Source organism: Coccidioides posadasii, chromosome 3 (genome assembly GCF_018416015.2).
Source record: "Coccidioides posadasii str. Silveira chromosome 3, complete sequence".
Classification (NCBI taxonomy): domain Eukaryota; kingdom Fungi; phylum Ascomycota; class Eurotiomycetes; order Onygenales; family Onygenaceae; genus Coccidioides; species Coccidioides posadasii.
The window spans coordinates 2,358,429-2,383,966 of record NC_089409.1 but is presented as its reverse complement, the minus strand read 5'-3'; the positions used below and the strand labels follow the sequence as shown (position 1 = coordinate 2,383,966).

Sequence of the window (25,538 nt, the reverse complement as noted above, 5' to 3'; positions counted from 1 at the left end):
GCGAATATATCGTCATCTTTAGGGAAAAGAAGGCCTCATCCTTTTCGGATTCTGATGGAATGCTGTTAGGCAGCCAATAGTTAGTAACGCGTTACCCGTACCAGGCCAAGGTCAGCTGATCACAAGTTCATGCAGAAGCGATCGCTTTGCTGCGGAGGCCACCGCAACTGTGAAACCTCTTAAATTCTCAGTTAAATAGCAATTAATATTGTTCAAGCTTCTGGAATGTGAGCGTGGCTTGAGGCCCTTGAGCAAGGCAACCATGGTTCAAGGCTAAGATGCCTAAATTTAAGGTTTAATTATCTTTGTGAGCCTCCAGCAAGGCTTTCATTCGGCTGGTTAGAGAGATCCCCGGCACTCGGGAGTAAGCTCCATCGGCGCAGTTTAGCGTACCCTAGCCTGCATGGAGTTAACGCGGTAACTCTGGGGAAAGTAACACACCCCCAGCCCTGTAGGGCAATGCCTGATATTGGCGACCAGGAATATAACTACTTATCGCGGTCAGAGCCTGGCAGTCAAAGGCTAGCCTCCTGGTAAACCACGAACTGGGCGATACGAGCGCGACGAGGCTGAATGGCTATAAATAACTCTAGAGTTATAGTTGTTCTGGAAGGGTGCCTTTGGTGACCTGCATAAGAACGGCGCAGAAAGGCTCTCGAATCCAGGCTCGTGCTTATCCGGCCTTCTAACCCTGTTCTTCCGCGCAGACGCTGAGCTTGCTGCCAGTCAGGGGGAGCCGGTTTAATCACGTGACCTATCTTTCAGGGGGCAGCGGCGCCGGCGGTTGACACGAATGGCGCCTGCAGCAAACCACAAGAGAAAACAACGGCGGCAGGCAAGTTTCACGACTAGCCAAAAGAGCTGAGAAGTCCCTTGTCGCCGCCATTCTCCTTTTCCTTTTACCCTGTACATCAATACACATGTGCTCTCGAGACCTCGCAGGCGATTTAACGCTTTGCTCCTACTTTCAACGGCGGAAGCTCTCAGGGGTGTGAAGTTTCCAGCTGAGAAGCGCGCCAGTGACGCTCTTGATTCATTGATATGCTCTTCCTTGAGCAGACCTGGCCATAAAGCAGCTTTTGTCTCTTTGTCTTCTGTGGACTGCTGTCTTTGTTTGACCTTTTCCTTTTTTTTTCTTTTTTTTTTTTTTACAACCTGCCTCAATCCATTTGTCGTTCAGCTTTACAAATGGGGATCGACAGCACTCGCATCACCCCATCCTCCTCAGATCGATATCTTTGCATGGGATACGGCATGCATGGACCAGATTGCAATACACATTGGCTGGATTTGGTTAATCTTCGCCCTCTCGAGCCGCCAGAATCGCACGACTATCCTCCCGGTCTCTACACATGCACCCAGTTCTTTCAATCGCTTGGCAAAGATACCTTCACAAGCCCATGCCCCGGGTTCCATTGGGAATATTCACTGCGTAGACAGGCCCAACGGGTGCTTCCCTTTCTATACCTTGGTCCTACTTCCATGGCCCGGAATATTGAATTCTTAAAGCGGGAGGGGATCACTCTTGTTTATGCGATCCGCAGTAGACACATTTCCCACGACGTTATTGTCAACGCGGACAAGACCGCGATGGCAGCAGGAATAGAGTCCGACCGTATCAATGTGGAGGACTACAACGAGCTTATCAAAATGTTTCCTGACGCCATTCGCCGCATTAATAACCATATTTGTTGCTGTCCAGAGCATTCCAGCCCACCTGGCCCGGCAGAAAAGAAGGTCCTAGTCTTCTGTGAGACTGGCAACGAACGATCAGCTACCTTGATTGCTGCATACCTAATGGTGATGTACAACCTTCGCTTGTATGCGGCCTTGGGACAAGTTCAAGCACGGCGACTCTGCGTCAATATCGATTATCCTGTTCGAGAAGTGCTTTGGTCGTTCGAAAGCATTTTGCAGGCACAGAGAGACGTTTCCAAAGTCTCGCGACTGCCACCCTCAAGTGGTATATATGGTACGAATGGGTTTAAACGTGGCCATTCTTCGATCCATGAAAGCGAAGCAGTGCAAGATCCTGGAAACGATCATGACATGGATATGGTTGACGATGAGCATCCCGCAAAACGCCGGAACGTGGAAAATACCCACAGCAATGGGTTACTACCAAACTAGAGAACCACCAGTTTCCTATTTATCGGAGGGTGCTAGTCAAGGGCACAGTCCAGATGAACAGTTCTTCAAGCAGCCGAGGAGGCAAAATGGATGACAGGATAGGAGTAATTCTAACGACGTTCGGAGTATGACGAGCGCCTCTTGGGCGGAATGCGCCTCTTTGCCTTCTCTTTCCTCTCGTTTCTTTGCCTTTCTATGTTTGTATTATCCAGTATGTATTAGTTTTTACTTGTTTGATGAACTGAGATGCTCCTTTCTGTATATGTTCTCCTGGTCCTTTGGATGGCTGTTTCCTTTTACAAAGAAGCTTTTTCTTCACAGGAAGGCCTTGCTGCAACCTCCACCCAGGCTGAAGTCTACCTTTGTCTTCACTCCACGGTCCATCCACAGCTGGAATCTTCCTCTGAAAAGGCTGCAGCGTGCGCAACCTGGTGACCGCAGCGACAACTCTCCAACACGTCAACATTGGCGGGTCAGCGATTAGTCGTTCAGTCACCTGTTCAGCTTGGCTATTTCCAGTCTTAAATGAGGTGAAGAGAGCAGAAAGCAGAATCCTTCACTATATTTTTATAAGCAACAGTCATCATCACTTATCCTTACCGTTCATCTCCAGCTTGGAACCATTTAAGCTTCATTCACTCTCTTTCAGCTTTGGGAGTATTTCTTCCGCTCATTTTTGAAATCTTGACATTTTCTTGATATGCCAACGGACACCAATACTTGGACTATCCATCTTTTTTGATCCAACACTTCCAGGCACATCTGTCTCTGCTGAGGCCAAGCAATTCGCTGATTTTTTATTCACGTTATTTCTTTGGACAACGAACTAGTCCCTGCTAGCTAGCTGTACACCTACAGCCAGACGTACCAGACATAGCTAAAGCCTCTCTTCAAGTCAATGACAGGAAACGGGTGGTGAACAATGAATTTACGAGAGCGCTGGAGCCTCCGTGCGCCCCGTCGCTTCGACGAAGAGGACTTTGACACGCCTGTGCGCTCCGGGTCTACTCCAGCACCCAAACCAAAATGTGAGAGGGTCCCAGCGTCACGTAATCGTATCATGCCGCGCTGCGCCAGGCCAGCGTTTCCACCTCCATATGTGAAGTATAACCCGAACAATCTACCTGCCGCGTTTCCGACGTTGGGTGAACCCGTTCTGGGAAGAGTAAAGAAAAGAAAAGCGAGAGAGATCAACACGAAGAATAAAAGGAAAGGTCGGGTGAGAGATATGCGTATGACGACTCCTCTTAGTGATCATGTTCTTCAGATCACGGATGCTATGCAAGGAGGATTGGATAATGCGGAAGGGGAGTGTGGAGGCGTGGATGTTGATATGGATGCAGATCACGAAGACACGACCGAGCCCGAGGAGAGTGACATTCCCGACATGTGCGACGTCGAGACAAGCAACGAAGACGACGAAGAGAGCCTTACCCAGGAAAATGACGAGGAAAATCATAGTGGAAAGGACTATGGAATCGATCCACTTCAATTACAGAACGTCCAGTGGCGCGATCTCAGTCCTATCTTGCAAACTGAGATTATCGACAACCTGAACCGCGTGTACCAGTGGTCGGACATCGTGACTCTGTTGCACTTATCTCCCGAGGATAGTAGGATTGCTGTTGAGCATGCAGCTGCGCGGAAGCAGCAAGCGGAAAAAGAGAACAAAAATCTCCAGCAAATGCAAGAGAAACAGCTTGAGGCCCTTCTTCGAATTGATAATAGCGTATTGAGGAAAACTCAGGTTCCAGCTCAACTGGTGTTTAGGAGCATTTCAAGACAACATCTCAGAGATCCACGTGCGCATCCGAACCCAGATTACCTCATGAGCACAGCAAAAGAGGTTATTGCAGCAAGATGCTACTTACGTCGAATTGGCCTGGACCCCGGCTTCACGGGTGAATGGAGGTGTGATGTTGCGGCTATGGAGCAGGCATCAGGTACAGACCTAACAGCAGTGGAGGAACTTAAGTGGACACTTAATCCTAATACTGAGGATGAAATCCCGCAGGACATGGTCGCGGCGATAAGAGGACACAACACAACTTCACCGAGCACCTCTTTTCAAAACAGGGTGTCGAAAAAACAAAAAACTAAGAAATTCGCGAGTGAAGCGCCAAACGGGCGCTTTATCAACTGCTTTGGAGGTCAGGGAGGAACCGTCCAAGAAAGCCAGACGCAGACAGTGGGTAATAGCGCAAACGAATCAAAACCGTATCATATCTCGACCTCTGGAATGAGGGCTGCCCAGGAAATTCTCAGTGGGAACCAAAGCTCTCCGTGTGAGACCCTTGTCGACACTGCAAGCTCTGATGCATTTGAAACAAACCAGCCTAAAGACACGGTTGTGTTTATGAAAGTGGGCCCTGAGGGTGCTGCTCGAGTCGATAACATGAATGAAACGTCGTCCCCAGGGCTGCGCCTCTTCCCATCTAGTCCATCACAATCTTCTTCTGGTGGGTCAATCTTGACCACGCAACGAGGATCATTTGCCTGTGCCCAAACGGAAGCACCATCTCATTACACTCCATCGACTACTTTGGATTCGAAAAAGGAGTCTACTCCGACGTCGGAAATTCAATCATCGGGACGCCAAAGGCACCCACCCGAAAAGCCATTGGAGAGAGCGCTGTCAGGTGGCTGGTGGTATGATATGGATACCCCGAAATGCACTCATCTAACCACAGAACTTAGTCCATCAAAGAGAATCCAAGAAAGAATTCTTGCCGCAAAGGCAGAAAATGAGATCCGGCAACTAGGTCGATCAGATAGCCACACTAGGATAGCCCCTAGGCCTAGAATCATGCAATTACCCCTCCGCTCCTCGCCATTGCATTATGGTTGTGCCTGTGATCGGGATAGACCAGCCACGCCCCAGGTTCCAAGCTCGGATGAGCTTTCCATGATGAGTTCTCCAACGAGACGAGGGAATTCCGGGCAAGACATACCTCAGATACCATTGAAAACCCCAACGCATTCACTAAATGGTGATGAAACCGAGGAGGAGCGAGGGCCATCGTATTCACCAATATCACCTCCAGGAACCACTGAACAGCCGTCAAACTTGAATGGAGCCCAGACTCAGACTAAGACTGAAAATGAGAATCATGACCGTGTGAAAAGTGAAAGAAGTAAAAGATTAGAGGATATGATTCTCGCAGAAATTATGGCTGTCCCGAAAGAGGAAGAAACGGCGTTAGGTGCGGCCAAGGGGGAGACATCGTCCACCGCTGAATCCAGGACTAACTGTTCTAAAATACCGGAACCCGATAATGACGCTGCACAGGGACTATCTGGACTTCGGGTTCCTCCCGTCAAGTTTGCAGAACCGACAGATGATCCTGAGCTTAGCACACAAAACGAAGGCCAGGGCGCTCATTCCAATCACACGGAGGCGCTTGAAGAAGATTCTCAATTGCCAAAGATCCAGGAAGAGGAAAACGTGGCGAAATCTCAGGTAGCAAAGAAGGTTAGAAAAAAGAGGGCAGCAAGGGTGCCTGTCCCTGATTCGCAGAGGAGAAAGAGTGCGAGATTGAACCCGCCAGCTGGGAGAATCCTGAGGCCGTCAAAATCAAACGTCAAGTACAAATGATAGTCTGAGTGTGATGGAAACCCGGCGCACCCTTCAGGCAGTGTCGACTACTTCCTTTCCGTTTTTCCTTTTTAATTACTTGAATATTCCTTTTATGGCGCCTTTTGTAGTCCTGTATTCTAGGTAGACTGCTGCATTCTTTTCCTTTTTTGTACGAGTTTTAAAGGTGGAGGATAATGCTCAAGTTGAAACCATGAAATGATGATTGGAAACCAACGAGTTTGGCGGAGAAAAGGAAAATTGGAGGCCCAACAGGAGCATGGTTTTGTCTCTCTGTTAACCAATGCACACAGCTGCACAATGTTTGATTAGAAGTTCTCAGGTTGGTTTGTATGCAGAAAAAATTAATTAGAATCCAAGAATTTGCCCTTTTTTGGACCCCTGAAGCTGTCCCCTCTGTGTGGGTTGAGTGCCTCTGGCAACCTTGCATGTTTCTTGCTTATGGATTGAGAGTGAAACGTGATGCCAGGACAGGGATAAGAAGGTGGCGTTTGCTAACTAGTTAACCAATCACGTGATATCGCGTTTCCATTTAACGCATCCACGCGTAGCCTCATGCCAGAGCGTGGCAAGCCGCAGAAATCTGCCTCTGTTGGGCTATGTGCAGCTGCTAGAGCTGTTTAAGTTGAAGATAGTGGAAGTCTCTTCAAAACCACTTCTTTACTCTAGCACCTTCTTTTCGGGACGCATCGGGAGGTAGTATTCCTTGGAGGCGACCCTTCGCAGGCAGCTAAGGTGCGTCAGATGTGCATGGCACTCAAATACGACAGGGACTAACTCTAGTATTCGAACCGGTAGAACCTAATTGTTGCCTACATAAAAGCGTCCTCTAGCGCTTCCCCTTGTCTTTCAATAAATAATTCGGTTACGCGTCCTCTTCTGCTACGATGTCTGGTTTTACTGAAGACGAGGTAAATAAGGCTGCAGGTGCTGATAGCGAAAATATGACGCTTGAAAGGGAAAACCGGAAGCCGTTTGATGAAGATGATGAAGAAGGAATGGACCTGAAGGCAAGGGCGCTGACAAAGTTGTTGAAAACCAGTTCCGTATGTTAGGTTTCTCTGGGCTTGAAGAACCTAGTATATATGTCGTTACTGACGTAATATGCAGGTATTTGTAGCGATAATGGCAGAAAAAATGAAGGAACAGCGAAAAAGACAACAAGAAGAAGCACGCAAGGCGGAGGCAAAGCGACGTGCGGCGGCAGAAAGGCAAAAGAAGCCTGTAGAGCCCGCTATCAGTACCAGACGAGAAACTAGAGCAAGCCAGCAACAGTCTAAAGAGTCAGAGACTGGTACAGGTCGTAAGGATTCGCTTGTGGGGCTTCAATCAAGTACTCCAACAAGATTACCCACGCGGGCCCGAACGAAGAAAGCCGCCGGCGGAAATTCTATTTCGAACTACTTCAAAAAGGCCGATGTTGAGATAGCAGAAGATAACCCAACTGTTCAGGAAGCTCTTGCTAAAGCTGCTGATGAGTTCGAAGCTAAACCTGCTACATTGGGAGAGCAGGATCTTGTGGCAACTCATCAACCAGCCCTAGTCACGGGCGGAAAAATGAGAGAATACCAGCTAGAAGGCTTAGAATGGTTGAAGTCCCTTTGGATGAATGGACTATGCGGGATTCTCGCAGACGAGATGGGCCTAGGGAAGACAGTCCAGGCTATATCCCTCATTGCGTTCTTCAAGGAACATAGTGTTTCAGGCCCTTTCCTGGTTGCTGCACCGCTTAGCACGGTGAGCAATTGGGTCAATGAATTCGCTCGCTGGACTCCTGGAATCGAAACTGTTCTATACCATGGCACAAAGGAGGAGCGCGCCCAGATCAGAAGGGAGCGGATGAAGATGCAGCATCAAAAGCAAATGGATTTTCCTGTTGTTTGCACTTCGTATGAGATCTGTATGAATGACCGGAAATTCCTTGCAAACTATCAATGGAAATATATCATTGTTGTAAGTTGAGCTCGCACTCACCTAGAAGCAGGTTAGATGCTAACACTCGCGGAAGGACGAGGGCCACCGGCTCAAAAATATGAACTGCAGACTCATAAAAGAACTGATGACATACAATTCTGCTAATCGCCTACTGATAACAGGGACTCCCTTGCAGAATAATATCGCAGAGTTATGGTCTCTTTTACATTTTTTACTTCCGGAGGTTTTTAATGACCTCGATAGCTTTCAGAATTGGTTTGATTTCTCGTCAGTTTTAGATGCTTCTGGGCAGAAGGATGTTATCGAAAGACGCAAAAAGAACCTGGTGTCGACGATGCATGCAATTTTAAAGCCTTTTTTGCTCCGTCGTGTCAAAACAGACGTGGAAACCGAACTTCCAAAGAAGCGGGAATACATACTTTATGCACCCCTAACGCCAGAACAGAAGGAATTATACCTTGCAATTATACAGGGTACGAGTCGACAGTACTTGGAGGATAGGGCGGTGGAAAGGATCGAATCTAGAAACGCATCAGTCAACCCATCTAGATCTCATAGCCTGAAACGGAAGGCTAATGGAAGCGGCAACTCTACTCCAAATAAGAGCCTGAAGTCTAGCCGCGATTCTACGCCCGGTACAGGTCTGACACGAAGTGTTAGAAAGAGGGGAAAGCAAAATTACAGAGAGATAAGTGATCGGGAGTTCAACGCAAAGCTGCGAATGCTGGAAAATGGGATTGAGGAAGAAACGCCGGGAGAATCTGAAGTCGACGAAAGTGAACTACTGGAGATTGAGCGAGCAAAAACAATGAAGCTAGCCAGTATGCGTGCCTTTTGTACCTTTATTAACTGAAAATGTCAATTGCTAATTTCTTCAACAGAAAAAGAGATCGCTTCAAAGAAGCTCCAAAACCCACTTATGCAGGCCCGACTCGCCTGCAACTCTCCACACAATTTCTACTGGCCTTGGGATGAAGAATCTGACATCGACGAGTCACTCGTAACTGCATCCGGCAAAATGCTCCTCCTAGACCGTCTTGTCCCTTGTCTGCTATCCAAAGGCCACAAAGTCCTCATATTCTCCCAATTTAAAACGCAACTCGACATCCTGCAAGACTGGGCATACCTTCGTAACTGGAACTGTTGCCGCATAGACGGTGCGGTTAGCCAGGCGGACCGTCAAGCCCAAATCAATGCTTTCAATGCTGACCCGGACTATAAGATCTTCTTGCTTAGCACTCGGGCTGGTGGGCTAGGAATCAACCTCACGGCGGCTGACACGGTGATTCTTTACGATTCGGACTGGAACCCACAGCAGGACCTCCAAGCTCAAGATCGGGCCCACCGTATCGGGCAAACCAAGCCAGTGATCGTATACCGACTAGCGACTAGAGGAACCGTTGAACAAACGCTCCTTGAACGCGCGGATTCAAAGCGCAGACTGGAGAAACTCGTTATTCAAAAAGGCAAATTCAAAAATCTATTTGATGTGCCCCTTTCAGAGCAGAATGAAGTGGAGGAGTTAAGGAAGATTCTTGGGGATGATGGATTTCAAGTTTTTGACGTTGGTGCTGGAACGAGACCAGAATCGTTGCTGTCCAAAAAAGAGCTTGAGATACTGACAGATAGAAGTGAAGAGGCTTATGCCAGGGCTGAAAAGGGCTTGGATAGGAGTGGGAATGCGTTTTTGGCTGTCAAGAGTAAGAGGGAAGGTGATGTTACGGATATGCTTGAAAGATAGACCCGCTGGATCAGGGCTGTCATCCACAAATATTTATGCTACCTGTAATCTATTAATGCATTTAGATTTTCTCTTCGTAAAAAAAAGGGATCATCTGAGTATGGCGTTTGCTAAAGGGTACACGGTTGACTAGAGTGCTCTGTGCGTGTATGTACCCCCTTTGGGTCTACTCTAGCTGGTGGTATATGAATTTGGTGATAAGAGATATGTCCATAGCATTGGCAAAATTGAGCAGAGTTAATGTCGAGAAATCAGGATCAATCTTCTCCATCAAATAGAAGCAAGAGTGCATAAAAGTATGGTGGATATCCAAATCTTCTGTATATAAATGTACAAACTTGTCAGGGGCTTCTTCCTAACCCCAATGCCCAACGAAAATGTTAAACCAACCCCCCAAAAAAAAAAGTGAACAGGGCAAAATATCACCGCTGGCTGAAGACAACAGTTTGTCAAACAAGGTTCATGAGCCCAACATAAAATCATATTAACAGTAGAACGAAATGATGATAGCGGCCTGTGAGTGTTATCTGTTCCGTTTCTCTTCTTCAATCTGCCTGCGTAAGTCTGCTAGAACTTCATTTCGCTTGGCCAAATGCACCCTTAACCCTTCGACCTGCTCTCCAACCGTGTTGACATCTTCTCTCAACCGCTCGAGATTCTCACCTTCTTTCACCCTGCCGGTACCTTCTCTCAACTCGCGCAGTTCACGCTCTTTATATTCCAGCATCTGCAAAGCTTCTTTCTTAATAAGCGCCCAGTTGGGCCCGCCAGCGACCGTCCGACCATTTTTCCTATCCTCAGCGGCTGTATTGGCAGCAGCGAGTTTCTTCTCTAGCTCCGCAAGTTCCCGTCGCAGTCGAACTTTCTCCCATTCTTCGTCTTGGATTGTATTGCTAAAATCCGTCCCTTGTGGTTTATAACTTGTTCTTCCGCCGATACCAAGTCGACTGAGGTACGCATCTCCAAATTTCGCTTTGCGGCCAGTACTAGTATTTGTATCATTATCAACACCCCAACGCTCAGCCGTACGGACATTGTCGAGTTGGTAATCGATTTTGTTTGACTCAAATGAGGAACGAAGCGAGGCGGGGATAGTGCGCGGAATGCGGTAGCCTTCGTGTCTGTTATTAAGGATATGGAGGAATGCGAGAGCGGCATCTTTGTTTATTGTTGAGGAAGCAGATGGATTAACTAGATTCCAAGCGGAGCGGATATCGGTGTCTGGAACGGAGAGAGAGTCGTAAAGGTCTTGGAGAGAAGAGACTGGATGTGGAAATTCGTTAGTTTGTTTGGACTTTTCGCTTGAGTAGTCAAACGGAAAGACGCACATGCTAACTCGCCACGATGATTCTTGTTTGCGGAGTATATCTCTTCATATTTTCCCTTGTCACTTGGGCTCATGTACCAGTCAAATCCATCTTTCAAACCCGGGGTGTCGTCATCTTCTTCAACCCTCTCAAACTGCGGCTCGCGACCGGATAACGCCTGCGTAGCTTGAACAAGATGTGCTTTTGACTCGGGAACGAGCCAATCTGGTAGGCTGGGGGGAACTTCAGACAATTCCTGAATGTTATGTTGGTCAGTATTACACGACTTCAACGGCTCAGGGATCTGCACCAGCGATCCCCAGGGGACACTACACGTACTCCATTAACAAGGTCGAAAATCAGTCTCATAGCAACGCAAAACTCTTCAAAATCTAACTCTCCATCTCCGTCAACATCAGCAAGGTCCCACACCTTCTCCAGCTGTTCATCCCGCAACCGGCTGTTTCTTAGAACCGTAGCCGCTTGAGCATTGTTGAGTCGGGGTTGGCCATTAGAGAGCGAGGAAAAGATTTCCCAGTACCGCTCTACCTCCCACTGCTCTATCCGTTTCTCGGACATAGTGGAACAAGCTGAACAGCAAATCAAGTCCCCGGTTCGCTAGAGAATGATGGAGTCGCCGTTCCCCTGGCGGGCGACCCAACTAACTATGTCATGGGCAGGCGAGGACGGCTGCTTATCTAAGCGAAACTTCGCTCGAGGACAAGAGGATGGTTGACGGAAGACTAATATATTTTAATATTATTACCGGAGCACTTTGTCCCTTTATCGTCGACATCAGGAGTCTCGAAAAAATATTCCTATATAAACTACGAAATCCCACCCAGTTCTCGTCTAACTGTCCATGAGATGTATGCCAATTCTATGCCCCAGATAATATACACAAGGATGGAATATGACTTTGCGGAACGCGCGAAGTTTAGTAGAAAGATGCCTCTGTGAATGGAATTGGGTATATTCTTTGACATGGCAAACGGCGTCACTCCAGGAGAGGCAACCGTCGGATTTTCTTCCTATCATTTGGGCTGCTTCTTCAGATTGAGCAAATGCCTCACTTGTGTGACAGCTCGCTCGACTTCTGCATGAAGCTCCGGAGCTTGTAGCATTTTAGCAAGATCTTTTCCATCGGATATGTCAAGAAGGATTGTCTCGTCAGGTGGATCGTCCTGGGGCTGTTGGTTTGATCCACTTTTCTCATCCACAACTGGAGTTTCATCCGGTGGGAGTTTGGGCAGGAGTCCTTGGTGTCGCGAATAGAGGTCCTCGAGTCCGGGGAGGGAGGTCGGATTAACGAGGTGGTTGTCAAGTAAAAACTCGAGATGCTTGGAACCATTTAAGGCTGAGGATCGTCAGTTTAGTAGTAGGTTTGAGTGAAATGACACCAGGAAATACCTCTCCAGTGGGACCAGCCCCTGTATGCCAGGTAGAAAAAGGGTATGTTTGGTATTCTGAATCAAAAGAAGCGATGTCAGACGGTCGTTGCCATTTCGCTTGCGTAAGGAAGCTCTCCAAAACAAGGGCCAGAATGCTCACAATGGAATCAAGGCAATAGGCGCTGTTAATGGGGCCACACCCAGGCTCCACCACATTCTTCTCCGGTGTAAATCCTGCCTTTCGGTTGCCAGCTTTCTCAGAGTCCCAAGTATCCTGCTCTGGTGGATCACATTTCCGGGGTAAAGCAGTTCAACCGGACTGTGCGACTTCAGCTCCTGAGCCTCCCTCTTTGCACTCAATGGTGGTACACTTTTGAGTCCCCATTCCTCGTAGGGAATTTTTTGAAGCACGCGATGGCCGTAAGTAGTCAGTGCTTTTTTCCAGCCCTGTTCCGCCTCTTCCCATTGCGCCCAGGTAACAGCGGCTTTATTTGTAATCCGATCAATGACGCTCAGTTGCGTCGCCACCCCTCCAGTGGTCTTCTTGCAGTAGAGCAAAGTCCGCCTGGTCGATATCGGGATGAGGAAAAGTCGCATCGCGATGAATCGATGGCGGATTATCGCGGGCGCTGGGGGGGTGTGACTCAGTTATCCAGAGCTCTCTGAGGCGTGCAGACGGTGTAGCTGGTGACCATTTTCATGAATTGGGCTGTGTTAAGCTGGGAGTGTGGATTGTATTTATGAGCTCCCCGGCACTCGCGCGACGTCATTGATGGGAATTTTGCAGCGGAAGGGCACGCGGCGAGGCTCAACAGTGTGGCACAGTTTCAAGTGGGCTCTTGGCGCTTGGGATAGGTTAAGGAGGCTGCCCATTCGCATTTATTGCTCAAGGATTTGCCGCGCTGACCTCACCAGCCTTTCGCTCGTTTTACGTTTCAGCTATCTTTTCTTATCTCTGACTTCTCAGAAATCAATTGTTGCCTATTTCCTGCCTGTAGTCTATTACACGACCCGGAGTACGTCAACCGGTCACAGCAACCTCCAGCGAATTTGAAACCATGTGCCACAGGTACTGGCGGCCCCGTCGATAGAGCATCCCAATTTCCCTGCTTTTACGGTCCTCGAGGATACGGCAATGGCAGGGAATGGCGATTCTTCGTTGCGTTCCCAGCTTTCGATATCGCGCAATGGGGGTTCGCGGCTGAGGTCAGAACTAGCGTTGCTGGATATACCCCTAGGGAGACGGAAATCAGGACACTCCATGGCAGCGTCGAGCATCCAAAGTGACGAGAAGCGCTGCGGGTCGGCATACCAGAATAACCATTTCCAAAGCCGAGTGTCGGTGGAAACAAATGGAGATTTTGGTGTGAGAGTGTCGAATCCAGCACGTGCGCCAGTACGGACTATTCCTGGTGTGTGTGTCTCGTCCTTTACATGGCGGGCCGTGAAAAAGTGCTGATATCTTTAATAGTATGGGTTCAAAACCGTCCGCAGGTAAACGCAACCGGCGCTTTTTCACCATCGATGCCGACGCTACCGAATGGCGTCCGTGTTGCGGAACACCACTTTGCTCCCCGCGAGAAGCAACCATATCAAGGATACGGCCCCCGCGATCAGTTTCAGCGAGAGTCACGGTGGAAGCCGTTCTTGCAATCCACAATGTACACCCAAGCAACGTCACTTGAAGAAAAGAAAGTCGATGCAGACTGGTTAGATGCACATTTTGGAGACTATTCAGAGCCTTGGCAAGGCGGAACCGACGAAGCAGATTTAGAGAGCGGGTTCGGTAGTCTTAGTTTCAACCAAAGGCGGAAGAAATTTACAAAGCGATTGCAGCGCACAATTCTGCAAAGCCCCATGATTCCTCTCATAATTCGACTGACGGTCTTTGTATATTCGGTTGTCGCACTCGCCCTTGGCGGCTCCATTCGTCATTTTGCGACAAAATATAACCATCCTCAAGGACCGTCCGCGGAAATGGCCATTGTCGTGGATGCCGTCGCACTCGTTTATCTTGTGTATATAACATGGGACGAATATACGGGGAAGCCATTAGGCCTTCGACCCCCGAAAGCCAAGATGAGGTTGCTCTTTCTGGACCTTATCTTTATTGTCTTCGCCTCGGCGAACTTAAGCCTTGCATTTGAATCCCTATCCGATGTGACTAGCTCCTGTACGTCCGGAAGAGTGAATGACGAATTCGACCCAAGGAATGACATTATTTGTGACAGGCAGAAAGCACTGGCGTCGGTTCTGCTTGTTGCCCTGCTTGCGTGGCTAATGACTTTTGCTATCAGTGTTCTCAGGTAAGTGCAACTACCGCCACGTTTAGCCGCTCTAGAATGCTAACTGAATGATTAGAGTTGTTGAACGTGTAGCTGCGAAATAATAACTCCTTTATACCCTCGGATTTTACACTTTCGTCCTCTATCTACATCATGAACATCTATCGCCCCTGCCCTCAGAATTTCCTAGTTCCATACTACCTTCATTTTCCCACCATCAAACTATAATATACGTTCCCTCTTTATTTTCCTATTTATATTTTCTCATTTGGTATCTGGAGCACGGCGAAAAGGAAAATTATGTGTAGGGATTGAAAGTATGGTTTTCAAGATTATGTATAATACTCCTCCGTACTCCGTACATAGTACTTGTATCGACAGCGGTTCGTATCGTGATAAGAATGTCAAGACCTTGCAGCTTTAAGTGGGATCATACTTCCAGCACTGGCCCTTGATCTCCGTAAAGCGGATCTTTGCTGAACCAGCCCAGAGAGCCTATGCTCTGGATCTTCTCTTCTTCTCCCACTTTACCATAGCACATATCCCAATCCTTTCCAGGCGGATACGACCCAACCATACTAAAATTGCCGTCTAGATCTTCAAGCAGTCGATGCGAAACCCCTGCTGGAACGATAATGACGTCGCCCTTGTAAACAGTTGGCTCAAACCGGTCCGGATTTTCCTCATGACCGAAGCAAAGCTTTGCCTTTCCGGCAACCACGCTGAGAACTTCATGCGTACTCGAATGGAAATGGCTTGTAGGGTACATGGAATAGATCCAGTGCTGCTTCACCGCTCCGACTTGTTTGAGGTGATTGGATATCTGTGAGGCAGAACCGGTGAAAGCTGAGTGGTAGATAAGGAGAGGCTTGAATTGGACTGAAGTGTTTGGAATCCGATCCCAGGGCTTGATTAAGCGCCGGGTGATTTGAACCTGGGATAGTGGCGTGACACACATAGTTGCGGTGGATATTTCCCAACAAACTGCAATGGTTTGTAAAGATGACCAATGTCTCTGCTGGTTTTGTTCCAAGCCTCTTTCAGCGTCTGCTTCCAGCGCAGCGCGGCCAGCCGTCCTTGTTGTCGTGCTGCTTGCGGCGAAACGTCATTGCTCGCCGCCGGCTTTATCGATAAGGGTATCACGCTAGTATATATTTGGAGTAGCGCAGGAGACCGAGTCAGGCGGATTTGGGCGAAGGATAGGCGCTTGTACCGCAAGGTTCACTCCAGGCCTGTCCAACCTTATTTGGTACTTTCAGGTACCTCCCCCAACCTTCGATTACTCCATCTTCTTCTCAAGGCTTCCAGCCAACACCAAACAACAACCACCTCATATTGCCGTCATTCCAGCTCCCTAACTTTCTTTCCGTCCACCATTTTATGAGGGTGCAAGTCTCCTCGTGCCACCAACGAGAAGAGGAAATCACAGTTTGGGGCCCTTGAACTGTTGCCATCAAGCACTTGTATTCCTCTCCTCGAAGTTGGGTGACAAAGGCAGCTTACTCCAGCACGCCGTTACATCCGTTTCCCTACAGAGGCAGCCTAATTACTGGTATGTTTACACTTTTACTGTAGCGTGATTCTTTTTTTCTTTTCCTCCTGTGTTCTATCTCTTGTTATTTTGGTGTGAACTCCGAGTTCTAACACAGCCAACTAAGCTGAAGTTTTGCCTTCTCTGCAGAAAGCCCATCGGCATGCCTCCTCTCAACATGTTATCCTCCAACAGAGAAGTTGCAGAAACGTAAGTGTGCTGCCTAGTTTCATCCCTTGATTGCCTTTTGACATTGTTGCCTGTTCAAGATGGACGTTCTTGGAGAGGGGTGTCGATCGGGTTATGAACGACCTCGAGAGTGGAATTGACATGGCCACGGTGAGTCCTCACAAAACTTAAAACTCCATATACAGAGAAATAGAAAACGCTAATTTGCATTATTTTCAGTATATGGATATTTACACGTCAGTCTTCCCCCCCTCAACGTTCCTAACTTCAAGCTGAGTCCTCGAAGCGCCGTACATAACTTTTGCACCTCCCAAAAGTTCCAGACCTCATCCCAAACCACCAACACAGGCCATCGTGGAGGAAAATGTGAGCTTTCATTTCCCTGCCGTGTAAATTATGAGACGTTGACCAGGATTGAACCATTCACAGCTCACCTCCTCGGCGAGGAAATCTACATCCCTCTTGGCAACTATCTCACGCGCCATCTCAACAGCGTCTTTGAAACCTCACTCAGCCATTCGGAAGAAGCCCTTTTAGCGTTCTATATTCGAGAATGGTCCCGCTATACAACCGCTGCGAAATACATAAACCACCTCTTCCTATACTTAAACCGTCACTGGGTGAAGAGAGAGGTCGATGAAGGCAAAAAGGGGATTTTTGATGTATACACTCTACACCTTGTGAAATGGAGGGAAGACTTTTTCAAGAAGGTTCATGAAAGTGTGATGACTGCCGTGCTCAACCTTGTGGAGAAGCAACGAAACGGTGAGACCATTGAGCAATCACAGATTAAGAACATCGTTGATTCCTTTGTTTCTCTCGGCCTGGACGACAATGATACATCTAAGACGACTCTCGTAGTTTATCAGTACTACTTCGAGAGACCATTTATTGAAGCGACCAGAGCCTACTACGAGAGTGAATCAAGGCGGTTCGTTGCTGAGAACAGTGTGGTGGAATACATGAAAAAGGCAGAATCCAGGTTGGAAGAAGAGCGAGGTCGAGTGGACCTGTATCTGCATCCTGATATCACCAAAAACTTGATGGACACTTGTTTGTCAGTGCTCGTTTCAGCGCATTCGTCATTGTTACGAGACGAATTCCAATCCCTCCTGGATGCTGAGAGGCAGGATGATCTTGCTCGAATGTACAGGCTACTTTCCAGGATAAAGGACGGCCTTGACCCCCTGCGAAATAAGTTTGAGACTCACGTTAGAAAAGCGGGTCTGGCTGCTGTCGACAAAATTGCTGCAAGCAGCGACAACGTGGAACCCAAAGTGTACATCGACGCTCTCTTGCAGGTACACTCGAAGTATAAAAATATGGTTGATGTGGCCTTTGCTGGTGAATCAGAATTTGTCCGATCGCTAGACAACGCTTGTCGCGAATTTGTTAACCGAAATGCTCTCTGCCATACAAGCTCTACCAAGTCGCCCGAACTACTTGCTCGATATACCGATTCTTTACTCAAGAAAGGTCTGAAGACCCCGGAGGAGTCTGAATACGAGGAACTTCTTGCGCAAATCATGACTGTCTTCAAGTATATTGAAGATAAGGATGTGTTCCAAAAGTTTTACTCTCGTATGCTCGCTAAACGCCTCGTTCATGTCAGCTCCGTATCCGACGACGCTGAGACCAGTATGATCAGTAAGCTCAAAGAGGCCTGCGGTTTTGAATATACGAACAAGCTACAGCGCATGTTTCAAGATATTCAGATCTCCAAGGATCTCAATGCCAGCTATAAAGACTGGGCGGCAAGCACTTTCGATGAAGAAGATCGCAAGAAGATGGTTGACCCGCATTTCCAAATTTTGGGAACCGGATTCTGGCCCCTCAATCCCCCTACTACGCAATTTATTCCGCCTGCGGAAATTCTGAAGACCACTGAGCGTTTCAAGAGCTTTTATTGCGACAAGCATAGCGGTCGTAAGCTCACCTGGCTTTGGCAACTGTGCAAAGGTGAAATCAAAGCGAATTATATTAAAAACACTAAAGTCCCGTATACCTTCCAAGTCTCAACTTATCAGATGGGTATTCTTCTGCTGTACAATGAGCATGATACTCTAGATTACGGAGAGATCGAGAAGGCAACATCGTTGTCCCCAGAGATACTTGATCCGAACCTTGGTATTTTAGTAAAAGCCAAGGTTCTCCTTCCATCCCCGGAGGATGGCAAGCCCCGTGCTGGAACTTCGTATTCTTTGAATTATAACTTCAAAGCAAAAAAGATCAAGGTCAATCTTAACATTCAAGTAAAATCTGAACAAAAGACCGAATCAGACGATACACATAAGACCGTCGAGGAGGACCGAAAGCTTCTTTTGCAGGCGAGTACTCCCTTTCCTTAACCTAGCTTATCTCAGTATTAACATTTGGTTAAACAGTCTGCAATCGTGCGCATTATGAAATCGCGCAAGAAGATGAAGCATGTCCAGCTTGTACAGGAAGTTATTCAACAAGTGAAAGCACGTTTCCCTCCGAAGGTTCCAGACATTAAGAAGAACATTGAGGCGTTAATGGAAAAAGAGTACATTGAGCGATTGGACGGCGACGAGTTGGCGTACATAGCATAATGCTTTACCGTTGGGGTTGTCCAGAAATTGATCCTTCATGAGCAAATTGATGGAGGGCATTTGATAGCAAAGCAGAGGAATAGGCGAAGTGGAGGTAATCATCGCACAGCTTTTGAAACAGCAGCTTATTTGACTATTCCCATGTTGATTTGGGGCTTCAGGGATACGGCGATTGGTCGCTTCTTACAAATGGCATTAGAGAAATCACAAATAAATATGCGGTGACATTACCTGCTTCTCTCATCTTGTATATCGTCTCTTTATACCAGGTGATAGACAACATATAAGAGAACCGGAACATATGTTTTGACTTGACTTTGAAGAGCATGACCACAAGCAACAGTGAATGTCATGGACAGCATTACTATGAAAAACACATTTCTCTAGGAATTCATCGTATAGAATGCTTCCTGTAATCATTCAACGCTAGCTCGTACGGTACATTCATATCAAATTCACACATTTGTCTATTATGTCTTCTGACATCAAGATAGCGTTTTTCATATACCAGCCGATTACTCTTTTTGGGAAGTCTCATTCTTGGTAGCCATAGCACCCTGGGAAGATGATGAAAGATCAACGTTGGTAAAGGCATCATTGGGATTCTCGTCGTCGAGTACCAAGGGCGAAATGGCTGGCTCCTCGTTCCGGGAATGATGAGACTGTAGTTTGTCCGACGGTTGAAGAACAGGTGTCGGGGCTTCTTGTGGTTCTTCTGGAGATTGCCGGTTTTCGGGTTGTGATAATGAGTGTTCACCACTAGGAATCGTAGAACGATTGAGCGATTCAGATGAAAGCGTTGCCTTGTCCGGATTGGCGATAGAAACGTCCTGCGGTTTAGCTAAGGAATCCGAGAGCGGTGACGCTGGAGGTTCAGTGTCATTCTTTGGGAGCCCTTTTGTGCTGGATATAGAATCGCGACTATCATGTTTCCTCAAAATATTACTCCATCTTTTTCTCGTACTACTACTTCTACTCAATTCTGCACCGCTGTCATTGCTTGTTCGCGAACCCTGCCGCCCCATATTACTAAGTTCGATCGGGTCGGTAATGTCAGGAGGGTTATTCATTGAGGTAGACGCTCTAGGAGTTCCCGCGGGAGACGTGACGACACTGTTTGCGTGACTGTCCGTATTGGCTTTCTTTTCTTGCCATTCCTTCCGTCGCTCGTTGGCCCATGAGCTCCATGAGCTAAAATAAGCTGAAGCACGTTGTCCTGCCGCAGCGACAGTTGCTTGAGCTTGGGAAAAGTCGGCTGTATTTGGTTTTCGGGAAGCGAAGCCCCAGGAACTAGTCGTGGGGGAGCGAATTGATGATAGAGACGGCCGTGGTGATGCCTCGTTGTCTAGTGGCTTTTGGTTCTCTGGTGACATTTGCTGTTGGTTTTGGGTCTTTTCTTCATTCTTCTTTCGTTGAGCCTCTCGTATTGCTTCAATGTCAGCCCAAAGGCTATTGAAGGCAGCTGTTACCTTCTTTTGCCCGGTTGCTAAATGCTTATTTAACGCCTCACGGCCTTCGCGCATGCGTTCGTCAAGGTGCAGGTCAGACATTTGTTGCGCGAGACGACGTTGAATATCTTCAATTCCTAACCCACCAGCACATGGATGGCGAGGCTCCACGATCGAGTACAGCAAAGCATCTGAAGTGAGTCGATTAAACAGAGCATAATTAGAAGTTGTTTGCCACCGCTCCAAAAATTCAATGTTAAAATCCAAGGCAGGATCGCCCTCAATATCTGTTGCCTGCGATTGGAATCCCGGAGATTTTGGTCCATCTTTTGGTGAACCGAGAGAGACTTGACTGGCAACCTGCTCATGATACTTCATAGAGGATAATAAGGCGAGGAGATATTCTTCGAATTGAAGACGGATAAACTCTTCAGATCCTAAGTATCCATGGGTTTTAGGCCGATCGGGATGGGCTTCATCCCAGGTTTCGTTAATGGTTTGTGTCAGGAAATCGATCCATCGCCTGTCAGCAGCGGTAAGCGATAAGGCGGATCGGAGGGATGGTGACGATATTGTAATATTATCCTCATCGAGCTTAATATGTATTAGCACTTTATCCCCAAGAGCTAGAAGGGTAAAGCTACATTGATTAGGATATCGCTATATCTATCCTTTTGCTGTAAAAGGAGCGAGTTTGTCGAGCCGACGAGGTATGACTTTGTTCCATAATCAGCAAGAAGGTCGAGCTGTTGTAACGGCGTGTAGGGCCCGAACATGCTGCCCTGGAGCGTGGATCAGCGCTTCGATCTATACTCAAACCCAAAATTCATAGCAAAGTACCTTGCCGAAAATCTGAAGAGGTAGACCCATATAAGCAAGTACTATTATCCGGTCAACAAGCGAACATAAAATATTATATCATTGATTGCCTACATGAGCTCCTCTCGCTTGTTTTGAGAGAAGTTGGTTTCTCCACGGTCTGTGAGTAATTATCAAAGGACGGATCTGCGCAATCCTCGAGGTGGTCTAGAAGGCCGGGTATCAATGAAATAAGAGAAAACTGTATCATGCATAACCGCTCACACCGAGTGCCAAAAAATAACATCTAGTGCCATGTTATGGGGATGTAAAAGCTTTAGTGCTGAAAGGAAGAGGTCATCTTACCTTCGGTTGTAATAAAAGACATTTGAATAAAACTAGGGTCTGGTGCTTAAATTCATGAATCATTGCTCGTAACGACAGACCTAATTCTTGTTAACCCACTGTTGCAAGTCAGTTGTATATCCAAGAATCTAACCAAGATGATGATCTTTTTGTGCCTCATTATTTAGGCTGTCCCTGAGGCTTTCCCAGAATTTCTATAATCTGTCAGACAAGCTCATAAGCTGTTCGCTAGAAGGATTCGGGCTAACCTTCAGGATATCTGTATCTGAGAAGTCTCTGTGGAAAAGTCAGATCCATTGTATGCAATGTTCAGGAGCTAACCCGGCAGCCCAAACACCATAACTGCCAGATTCCATCCTCTACTCCACTAAAGAGAAGGGTGCAAAAGGAGATTGAGGGCAACCGTACCGTTGCGCAAACCATGCTGAAGTCACCATCGACAACTTCTCCCTCAACTGACCGAAGCGCTTCGGCTCATCAATTATAATAACCACAGCCTTTTGCACTGTCGACCTGGTCACCTCGGGCGGTCTATTTATCAATGAGCTAGAATCAATCTGCCTCGTACACGATATCCCAAAAAGCGACTTCGGTGGTGCCGTCGTCGTCGCATTACGTTGGAGGGTGAAATATGAGAAATCTTCCATAGAGCTGAAGGACTGAAGAGTAAGCACATTGCATTTGGCCTAAAGCTAGCCGGATCGCAGCCTATAGGCTCCCGGATAGGAGGATATAACGGTAGTAGAAAAGGGCTCTCGTACGCATGTGCACCGTCAGACAATGCCATAAACGGCAATAATGACCAGTCATTCTCGCCAACGGGATCGGTACCATCCTCGCAGAAGGATAGCTCTACCTCAGGGCCTCTGGTTCCGTTGCCGCGATCAGCAATATAATTCTAATAAAGCATTCTGTCTAATGTTTGGGGTTTTGGATGGGGAAAACATGATATCTAGTTGGCTCGGCGGGTGTGCTCACCTTGCATGATGGAAATCGACCACCAGGAGAATTGGCTCTTGGGTAAGTTTGCTGGTTGCCATGTTAAAGCTTCATAAAGGAAAAATCGAGGCACGTCAAAATCTATCTCACAAACGCTGGTCATATCTGAAATTCCACGGCGAGGACCACGGTCAGGCCAACTCCTCGATACCGTGAACTTGCGGACAAACAGTGATCCGATGCCTGTGGCTTATTAATAGATTACACCGAATACGCAGAGGTATGGTCGTCTCCAGACATAAATTACAGCAGCGAAATAATCGCCACGCGCAGAGAATCATCTGCACGCTCATACTCGAAAGGTTTGTGGCGTAAGTCGTAGCATTCACATTCCACCATTTCTGGCTACCAGGCTATTTTTGGCAGTTATACATACATGAAGGTCCGTCGATTATTGAAAATATTATCACAATACTCTCTCCGTCGTAACGTTGCTTACAAGCGCCCCGATCGTGAAATTTACAGGATCGTCGATCCACGAAGCAAAAAGCAGACGAAGGCGGGAACCTCCAAATTTAAAAGAGTAAAAATCCCCGATATACCCAGCGCCAGCTCTTTCTGACCCGGCTGCGAGGTATCGAACGGACATAAATGCACCAGAATGGAACTCGTGGGGATTCTATTCATATCCATGGAAACAGAATTCCTAGTAGTCCGGCCCTACATTGGCACCCTCTGAGCCTCTGTGTTCAGAGGAGTACCATGGATTCCTTGAGAGTCTTGGTCGACGTTGTGGTAATCAAGGATTTCGGAATACCTATATTGGCGGCCAGTTAGTATATTTTGAGACAAGATGTGGAGGGGAAGTTCCGCACATCATGACCTTCCACGAATCGATCGGCAACTCCGCATCGTTGAAGGACCAGTCAAACTGAGTCTCCGCCACAGGTTCATCTGTAGGGTCATGGTACGGTGCAAGATATTCATGGGCAAGACCCTCTGCAGCAGTGATACGCTTCTTGGGGTCGAAGACAAGCATTCTTTCTAAAAGGTCAACGGCTACAGCAAGATCAGTCTAGATTCTATCCCTTCTAGGAGAGTCAAATTGAGTTACCTAGAGGTTCTGCGCCTTTGAATTTTTCACTCAGTGGTTGCCGCTCTCGCTTTGGCAGTGACTGCACAAATTGCAGGGTCTATAAAGCATCAGTAAAGTGCAAAGTAAGGCGGGTGAGGGAGGATGAAGTACGTTTGCACTGCAGATGGTTTTAATCACATCATCTGGTGGTGACCCTAATAGTTCTGTAATAATCGAAAATTGATTCACATGGTCCTTCCCGGGGAACAATGGTCGACCTGAGAGCATCTCTGCGAATATGCATCCCGCACTCCATACATCAACCTCAACATCATATTTCTGCCATGTGAGCATGATCTCTGGGGCACGATAGTATCTTGTAGAGACATAGCCGGTCATTTGGGGGTCTTGAACACGGGCAAGGCCAAAATCGCAAATCTTCAAATCGCAGTTCTCATTAATTAGGATATTACTTGGCTTGAGATCTCGGTGAACCACTCCTGCTGAATGCACATATTTCAAGCCTCTCTGTAAAAGCATTATTAGCATCATAACACAGAAGGAATCAGGGATGGCAGAAGAAAGAGACATGCCAGAATTTGGTATAGGAAATACTGAATGAACTGCTTTTCTAATGGCCGTGAAGTCAATAAACGATGTAGATCGGTTCCAAGGAGTTCTGTGACGAAATATCTGCTGTATTGTCAGTAACTACTGGTTTTTCCAGGAATGAATTGTTTGCAAGACTTGATTGAGTACAGGAAAAGTGTATTTATACGTACATGTCTTCTAGCGGGGAGATAAAGATGTCGCTGAGACTGATAACCTACTTGAGGTTAGTTATATTTAGTTCCCAGAGCTAAGTAGGGTGTTGATAATCACATTTTCATGTCGCAAGTGCTTTAGAAGCTTGAGCTCTCGATAAGTCCTCTTTGCAAGCACTGGAGTGCTAAATGGCTTCATAATCTTCTTGACGGCAACGGCTTGATTTGTCAATTGATCTCGAGCCGAGCTGAAATTTGCTTATTAGCGAATCCACACAGTTTCGCTCAACGGATATCTCGCCTCTCTCTCTCCCCCTTCAGGTTTCCCATCCGCGAGATGTTTTCTCGCATTGGGGATGCGGGGTTCGAGCATACCAGACGAGACCAAATGCTCCCATGCCAACCGGTTGCAAGTCCGTGTATCTTTTTTCCAAGCAGCAAGGTCAGCCAATTATCGACTTATTTATCTCGAAATCGGAATCGCTTATAATACCTCGTCGTGATTTCGAAAGTCGTGCCGAAGATCTGGGCCCGCACGAATTCCGCCATTTTGAAAACAATTCAAATGATCGTGGCTTCGGTGGTGAAAGACCTTGCAACAAAACTAACCAACTTCTCTTCTGCGTTAGATTCTCTTGAATCTCGAGGATTGCGGGGCTTTATTCCGTTTTGTGATACAGAGGCACAATGGATTGACGCCAATAGCGACCTGGTCAATGTATCCAAAAAAGTGACGTTGCGACTAATTGACAGAGGTGGGGGACGATTCGTCAAGTCGAAACAGGCGTACAGCGGTCGAAAATGGGTATCTGGAAGAACACGATCTCTGGCGTTTAAGGTAAAATATCAAGGAGAAAAGAAACATCTCAGAAAGAAACAAAGACAGGTTAAGAATGCGGATGGCTCGAGGATGTAATCATCATGAAAAGGCGAACCGGAGAAACGCATGGAGCGCTCCATAAGCCATTTGCCCCCCAATTCCGGCTCTTAAAGATCGGCGCTAACTAGTTAAATTTTTCTCGACTCCGAAATAATATCTTCGTCATAGCGAATGTCCCAACCCACCGCCGGCAATCTTAGTGCTAACTATGTATCCGGCATCAACTTTCTGGGACCCCTACCACCTTCTCGAATAAATATACGTTCGAAGTCCGTATGGACAACACAGCCCGAAAAAATCATCTAGCTCCGCGAACCTTGAAAGGTAACCATCCCCAATTCATATTCCATATAGAGTTGAGGAGGGGGTGCTCTTGCACAGAATCGAGGCAATACGAAATAGCGACCGAAAAAAAAACATAATATCGGAATTCAAATGAAGAAAAGGGCCACTAGTAACTGAAATTAAGCGTCTTCCCAAATGGAGTCTTAACGGGATCGTATGCGAGCTACTTCATGTCCAGGATATTGTTGCCTGGAGGCCTGAAAGGATTTCAATCTATCTGAAAGCTGATGGCTGATAATCGGTTAT

At 47.2% G+C, this 25,538-nt stretch overlaps 10 protein-coding genes across 12 annotated transcripts; 5 read left to right on the top strand and 5 right to left on the bottom strand.

The window, feature by feature from the left end:
* Positions 1-1,188: 1,188 nt before the first annotated feature.
* Positions 1,189-2,130, top strand: D8B26_005733 (uncharacterized protein; the record flags this gene model as incomplete). The annotated part of the gene is made up of 1 exon (XM_003069290.2): positions 1,189-2,130. The coding sequence occupies one exon, from the start codon at positions 1,189-1,191 to the stop codon at positions 2,128-2,130; it is 942 nt and encodes a 313-aa protein (XP_003069336.2).
* A 922-nt stretch (positions 2,131-3,052) lies between these two features.
* On the top strand, positions 3,053-5,725 carry D8B26_005732 (uncharacterized protein; the record flags this gene model as incomplete). Its single annotated transcript, XM_003069289.2, has 1 exon — positions 3,053-5,725. The coding sequence occupies one exon, from the start codon at positions 3,053-3,055 to the stop codon at positions 5,723-5,725; it is 2,673 nt and encodes an 890-aa protein (XP_003069335.2).
* A 591-nt stretch (positions 5,726-6,316) lies between these two features.
* On the top strand, positions 6,317-9,401 carry D8B26_005731 (uncharacterized protein; the record flags this gene model as incomplete). The annotated part of the gene is made up of 5 exons (XM_003069288.2): positions 6,317-6,460; positions 6,524-6,771; positions 6,836-7,678; positions 7,734-8,481; positions 8,542-9,401. Exons 2-5 carry the CDS (start codon positions 6,613-6,615, stop codon positions 9,399-9,401), a joined length of 2,610 nt encoding a protein of 869 aa, XP_003069334.2. The 5' UTR covers positions 6,317-6,460; positions 6,524-6,612.
* A 268-nt stretch (positions 9,402-9,669) lies between these two features.
* On the bottom strand, positions 9,670-11,354 carry END3 (endocytosis defective- protein). Its single transcript, XM_003069287.2, has 3 exons — positions 11,048-11,354; positions 10,730-10,964; positions 9,670-10,664 (listed from the first exon to the last, which is right to left on the bottom strand). The coding sequence occupies exons 1-3, from the start codon at positions 11,285-11,287 to the stop codon at positions 9,925-9,927; spliced, it is 1,215 nt and encodes a 404-aa protein (XP_003069333.1). The 5' UTR covers positions 11,288-11,354; the 3' UTR covers positions 9,670-9,924.
* A 117-nt stretch (positions 11,355-11,471) lies between these two features.
* On the bottom strand, positions 11,472-12,871 carry D8B26_005729 (uncharacterized protein). The gene is made up of 3 exons (XM_003069286.2): positions 12,260-12,871; positions 12,119-12,174; positions 11,472-12,065 (listed from the first exon to the last, which is right to left on the bottom strand). The coding sequence occupies exons 1-3, from the start codon at positions 12,694-12,696 to the stop codon at positions 11,743-11,745; spliced, it is 816 nt and encodes a 271-aa protein (XP_003069332.1). The 5' UTR covers positions 12,697-12,871; the 3' UTR covers positions 11,472-11,742.
* Positions 12,872-13,099: 228 nt separating this feature from the next.
* Positions 13,100-15,461, top strand: D8B26_005728 (uncharacterized protein). The gene is made up of 3 exons (XM_003069285.2): positions 13,100-13,511; positions 13,571-14,405; positions 14,461-15,461. Exons 1-3 carry the CDS (start codon positions 13,235-13,237, stop codon positions 14,486-14,488), a joined length of 1,140 nt encoding a protein of 379 aa, XP_003069331.2. The 5' UTR covers positions 13,100-13,234; the 3' UTR covers positions 14,489-15,461.
* On the bottom strand, positions 14,616-15,461 carry D8B26_005727 (uncharacterized protein). The gene has a single exon (XM_003069284.2). It carries the CDS (start codon positions 15,340-15,342, stop codon positions 14,815-14,817), a length of 528 nt encoding a protein of 175 aa, XP_003069330.1. The 5' UTR covers positions 15,343-15,461; the 3' UTR covers positions 14,616-14,814.
* A 237-nt stretch (positions 15,462-15,698) lies between these two features.
* Positions 15,699-18,978, top strand: D8B26_005726 (uncharacterized protein). The gene is made up of 7 exons (XM_066124975.1): positions 15,699-15,936; positions 16,066-16,125; positions 16,185-16,254; positions 16,324-16,340; positions 16,391-16,470; positions 16,534-18,431; positions 18,489-18,978. The coding sequence occupies exons 2-7, from the start codon at positions 16,079-16,081 to the stop codon at positions 18,675-18,677; spliced, it is 2,301 nt and encodes a 766-aa protein (XP_065981056.1). The 5' UTR covers positions 15,699-15,936; positions 16,066-16,078; the 3' UTR covers positions 18,678-18,978.
* A 214-nt stretch (positions 18,979-19,192) lies between these two features.
* On the bottom strand, positions 19,193-22,329 carry AVL9 (late secretory pathway protein avl9; the record flags this gene model as incomplete). The annotated part of the gene is made up of 10 exons (XM_003069282.2): positions 19,193-20,719; positions 20,770-20,907; positions 20,966-21,006; positions 21,059-21,230; positions 21,290-21,369; positions 21,423-21,483; positions 21,538-21,565; positions 21,698-21,940; positions 22,051-22,155; positions 22,268-22,329. 10 exons carry the CDS (start codon positions 22,327-22,329, stop codon positions 19,193-19,195), a joined length of 2,457 nt encoding a protein of 818 aa, XP_003069328.2.
* A 264-nt stretch (positions 22,330-22,593) lies between these two features.
* HOG1_1 (MAPK protein hog1) lies at positions 22,594-24,937 on the bottom strand. 3 transcript variants are annotated; one of them, XM_003069281.2, is made up of 9 exons: positions 24,561-24,937; positions 24,443-24,490; positions 24,186-24,315; positions 24,086-24,129; positions 23,897-23,996; positions 23,475-23,831; positions 23,343-23,421; positions 23,104-23,287; positions 22,594-23,045 (listed from the first exon to the last, which is right to left on the bottom strand). In XM_003069281.2, the coding sequence occupies exons 1-9, from the start codon at positions 24,614-24,616 to the stop codon at positions 22,949-22,951; spliced, it is 1,095 nt and encodes a 364-aa protein (XP_003069327.1). In that variant the 5' UTR covers positions 24,617-24,937; the 3' UTR covers positions 22,594-22,948. The 3 variants fall into 3 exon arrangements, with proteins under 3 accessions (XP_003069327.1, XP_065981055.1, XP_065981054.1); XM_066124974.1 differs by having other exon boundaries at positions 22,594-23,287; XM_066124973.1 differs by having other exon boundaries at positions 24,186-24,937.
* Between the last annotated feature and the right edge of the window lie 601 nt (positions 24,938-25,538).